We start from the raw sequence: 4,280 nt of genomic DNA, 5'->3' as shown, positions 1-4,280 counted from the left end.
GTACCACTGCACTCCAGCCTGGGCAACAAAGCAAGACTCTGTCTCAAAAAAAAATAAAAAAAAAGTATCCTAAAATGACCCCTATAAATGAGACCACATTACATGAGATTTCCTGGTTTCAGATCCTTTGTTTAGTGCCTCAGCAAGAGGTTCTCCCTCCTTTGAATACCTACAGCATTTTATCTGTAATGTAACACATCATATGTGTCTTATACAATAACTTAGGCACATCTAACCGCTCCTATGAGATCTATGTTTGCTTTACGTTTCTATCACCCGCAGCCTACACTAAGTAACTTTTCACTAACAGTCAATAAACATTTTTGGATAACTATATGGCAACCCATTCACTTATGCAAACCCTCTCACTTTCCTGACTCTCTCTCACTCGCTGACACACACACAAAGGAGCTAGGGATTTAGTACTGCCATTTATTCAATATGAATTACATGATATAGCTAACAAAAATCTGATTATATATTAGGAACAGATATTCAAGCCAAAAGCAGCTAAAATCTTCTCCTTTTAACAGTCAAACCATATTTGGTATATATTAATATAATTAATAATATTCTAAATATATTTTGAGATGCTCATTAAAAACAGTAAGACTAATGATTGCTTGTAATTTCATAGTACATACTAATAAAAAATGAGTAATTTTAAAACAGTTAAGGATCATAAAAATTTACATAAACTGCTGCCACTAAAATGTTTATCTAGAAGTAAAGACCCTGAAATAAACCTTTTTCCCTCCTTCAAATAAAGATTTTATAACTTGAAAGTAATTTTTTCAACAATAATCATTACTTTTGTAATATGGAGAATCATTAATTTAAGTAACAGATTTATTTCCATGTACAAAATACTTTTAAGTTTTATAGCAGTCCTAATTATCAGATTTTTCATCCATTAAAATGTTTTTTAAGCACATGTACCATATGTGCAATATAATAGATAATACCAAATAGTAGCCAGGATGCCTGTCTCTGAGGAACAGAAAACACAGTTATGGAAAAATTAATAAGAAGTACCCACAAAAAGGAAGAGAGCACAAATGAAGATACCAATGATTCCGATAAGCAATTTTAAAGTTTAGAGGGAATTAAAAAGTAAAGTGTCTAAGACGCAGAGGTTGAATTGTACATTAAAAGATGATCAGGATTTAGGACAAATGACACACAGAACAAAGTTTATGTGGTATATTCAGTGACTAGAAGATCATTCTGGGTGAAACAGGCACTTGATGCTGGGAAGTAAAACAAAGTAAGTTTAGAATAATAGACTAGGATTAATTTACAGAGAAACTAAAGTCAAATTAAGAAAATTTGGCTAACAATCATTAATTGAAGACTTTAGAGCAATAAGCTGACATGAAAAAATTAGTATTTAGAGAAAAGTCATCTCATAGCAGTAGAATAGCTTTAACAATAAACAGAGTGGAAGCTGGGAAACTTATTGGGAAGAGAATACTACAGTAATCAATCAGGGTTACATCATTAGAAAAAGTACAAAAGGAATAGATTTAATAATTACACATAAGATAGAGAGGGCTTCACAAAGATCTCCAAGATTCTGTAAGTGTCCCTAATAGAGAAAAAAATAAGGGGTGTTTAGCCAGGTCTCAGTAAAATCAGTGCTGTGTAAGCTATTTAACTTCTCTGAGCCTTAGTTTCCTCAGATGTAAAAACCTATTTACCTGTGTCTGGACGTTGAGAAGATTAAACAAGAAAATGCATATAAAGTATCTAGAACACAACAGGTACTCAATAAGTGATTTTCTTTTAACTTCTCTCCCTTGACTCCCCTTTATCACTTAACAATTCTGACTGAGAATTGAACAATACAGCAGGTAATCAACAGATTGTTGATTACCAGCTGTCATTTTAGAACTGGTAAAACTGAGTAAATGACGTATTCAATGGCATACAAGTAGTTACCTTCACTGCTGGCACCAGTAGATAGATATATTGACCATAAAACATACAAAGTAGTAAGAAACTATGAACACAGAAACTTCTTTAAAGACGTATCTTTTACTAACGTAAGATCTGATTCATAAATTCAAAAACATTTGACTGTTTCCTCAACAATATAAAAGGGCAATCCATTTTAAAATAAGTCCTTTTTTAATGCATATACCAAATTCCAGTGGAAATGGAATTTCCAAATGAAGACCTTGCATTAGAGAAGGAAAATTAAGGATATAAATTTCCTCTTCAACTTAGATTGAACACAGAGGAACTTCAGACACAGTCAGCAATAAATTTACTCACCTTCCATGGGCATGGAAATCTAGACGTAAAAATTGGTCCTCATGTGAAACTGCTCTTTTGGCACGCTGGTGTTTTTGGTGTAATGAATCCACATTGTAAGATAATCCTTCATAGTGTCTAATATATTTATTTAAAGGATTCCCATACTGACCTATAAAAAATAAACAACAGTCGGAATTAGTATCATCTTGAAGACCCCTTCTAGTTCTAACATGATTATTCATGTATCTATGAATATGTATGAAACAATTTCTCCCTAATCCCAGCACTATTACTAATTCTCCATTAATATTAACACATATATTATTAAAACTTATCATGAAGGTAATTCCAACCACACACACACACATTTGGATGTTAGCTGTAAGTTTGTTTTAGATGTCCTTTATCAGGCTGAGCAAGTTCTCTTCTATTCATATTTTGCTGACAAAAATTATCAGGGCCAGGTGCAGCAACTCACTCCTGTAATCCCAGCATTTTAGGAGGCTGAGATGGGAGGACTGCTTGAAGCCAGGAATTCGAGACCAGCCTGGTCAACATAGCGAGACCTCATCCCTAATAAAAATAAAAAATAAAATAAAAATAAACAAAAAGTACAAAAATATATAAAAAGTTAAAAAAGAAACTATCAGGAATAAATGCTTATTTCTGTACCTACTCTTTCTGCATCCATTAAGATGATCATATTTTTTTCTTTTTAATTTATTAATATGGTGAATTAAATTTACTGATTTTTTTTTTTTTTTTGAGGCGGAGTCTCGCTCTGTCGCCCAGACTGGAGTGCAGTGGCCGGATCTCAGCTCACTGCAAGCTCCGCCTCCTGGGTTTACGCCATTCTCCTGCCTCAGCCTCCCGAGTAGCTGGGACTACAGGCGCCCGCCACCTCGCCCGGCTAGTTTTTGTATTTTTTTAGTAGAGACGGGGTTTCACCATGATAGCCAGAATGGTCTCGATCTCCTGACCTCGTGATCCGCCCGTCTCGGCCTCCCAAAGTGCTGGGAAAATTTACTGATTTTTTAATCTTAAGCCAACCTTGCATTCCTGAGATAAACCCTACTTGGTCATGCTGTCAGATTCAATTTACTGTAATTTTGTTTAGAATTTTGTTATCTGTGTTCAGGGGATATACTGGCTTACAGTTCCTTTTCTTGTACTATCTTTGTCAAGTTTTGGTATTGGGGTAAAAAAATGTGTTGAAAAGTATTACCTCTTCTTCAATTCTCTGGACAAATTTATGTAGAATGAGTGCTCAGTCTGGGGCTAATTATTTCCCACTACTGAGACAAGACCTATCTCAATAGTCTACCCAATGCTCCATGAACTGAGTTTTTCCAGTCTACCTGGTAAAAAAAAAAAAAAAAAAGGCACTACTTACAGCCCTATCTGACTACCAGGTACCATTCAATCTAATCTTTTGGGATGATTCTTTATCTAGCCTCAGGTAGTTTCCTCATATGGGCTCATCAGAGCTCTGCTAAACACTACAGTAGAAGTCTCTGTAGATCTCAAGGATCCTCTGTGCAGCTCTCTCTTCACCCTGATATTCTGTCTGTGAACTCCAGCCACTTTGGTCTTCATCTCTTCAACTGAGGGAGTTCGCTGGACTCTACCTAGGTTCCCTCTCATAGCACCACAACCCAGAAATCTCTCAAGGCAGAAAGCTGGTACAAAGGGCCAACCTTATTGTTTCGCCTCTCAGGGTCCCTCACTACCTGATGACCAATGCCTTAAAAATCATTGTTTCACAGGGCACAGTGGCTCACGCTTGTAATTCCAGCACTTTGGGAGGTCAAGGCAGGTGGATCGCCTATGGTCAGGAGTTCAAGACCAGCCTGAACAAGATGGTGAAACACAATCTCTACTAAAAATACAAAAACTAGCTGGGTGTGGTGGTGGGTGCCTATAAACCTAGCTACTAAGAAGGCTGAGGCAGGAGAATCGCTTGAACCCGGGAGGCGGAGGTTGTAGTGAGCCGACATCAAGATCACACCATTGCACTCCAG

The 4,280-nt window shown here is 36.4% G+C and overlaps 1 protein-coding gene across 1 annotated transcript in view; it reads right to left on the bottom strand.

The window, feature by feature from the left end:
- The window catches only part of ADAM10 (ADAM metallopeptidase domain 10), a 157,987-nt gene that overhangs the window by 116,517 nt on the left and 37,190 nt on the right, over positions 1 to 4,280 (bottom strand). The window contains exon 2 of the mRNA XM_011940505.1: positions 2,278 to 2,428. Coding sequence (XP_011795895.1) covers positions 2,278 to 2,428 — 151 coding nt within the window. The remainder of the gene's footprint in view (positions 1 to 2,277; positions 2,429 to 4,280) is intronic.

This window comes from Colobus angolensis, unplaced genomic scaffold (assembly GCF_000951035.1).
Source record: "Colobus angolensis palliatus isolate OR3802 unplaced genomic scaffold, Cang.pa_1.0 Scaffold19, whole genome shotgun sequence".
Lineage (NCBI taxonomy): Eukaryota > Metazoa > Chordata > Mammalia > Primates > Cercopithecidae > Colobus > Colobus angolensis.
Note: the sequence above shows the minus strand (reverse complement) of the source record. Positions and strands in the feature narration are given on the sequence as shown.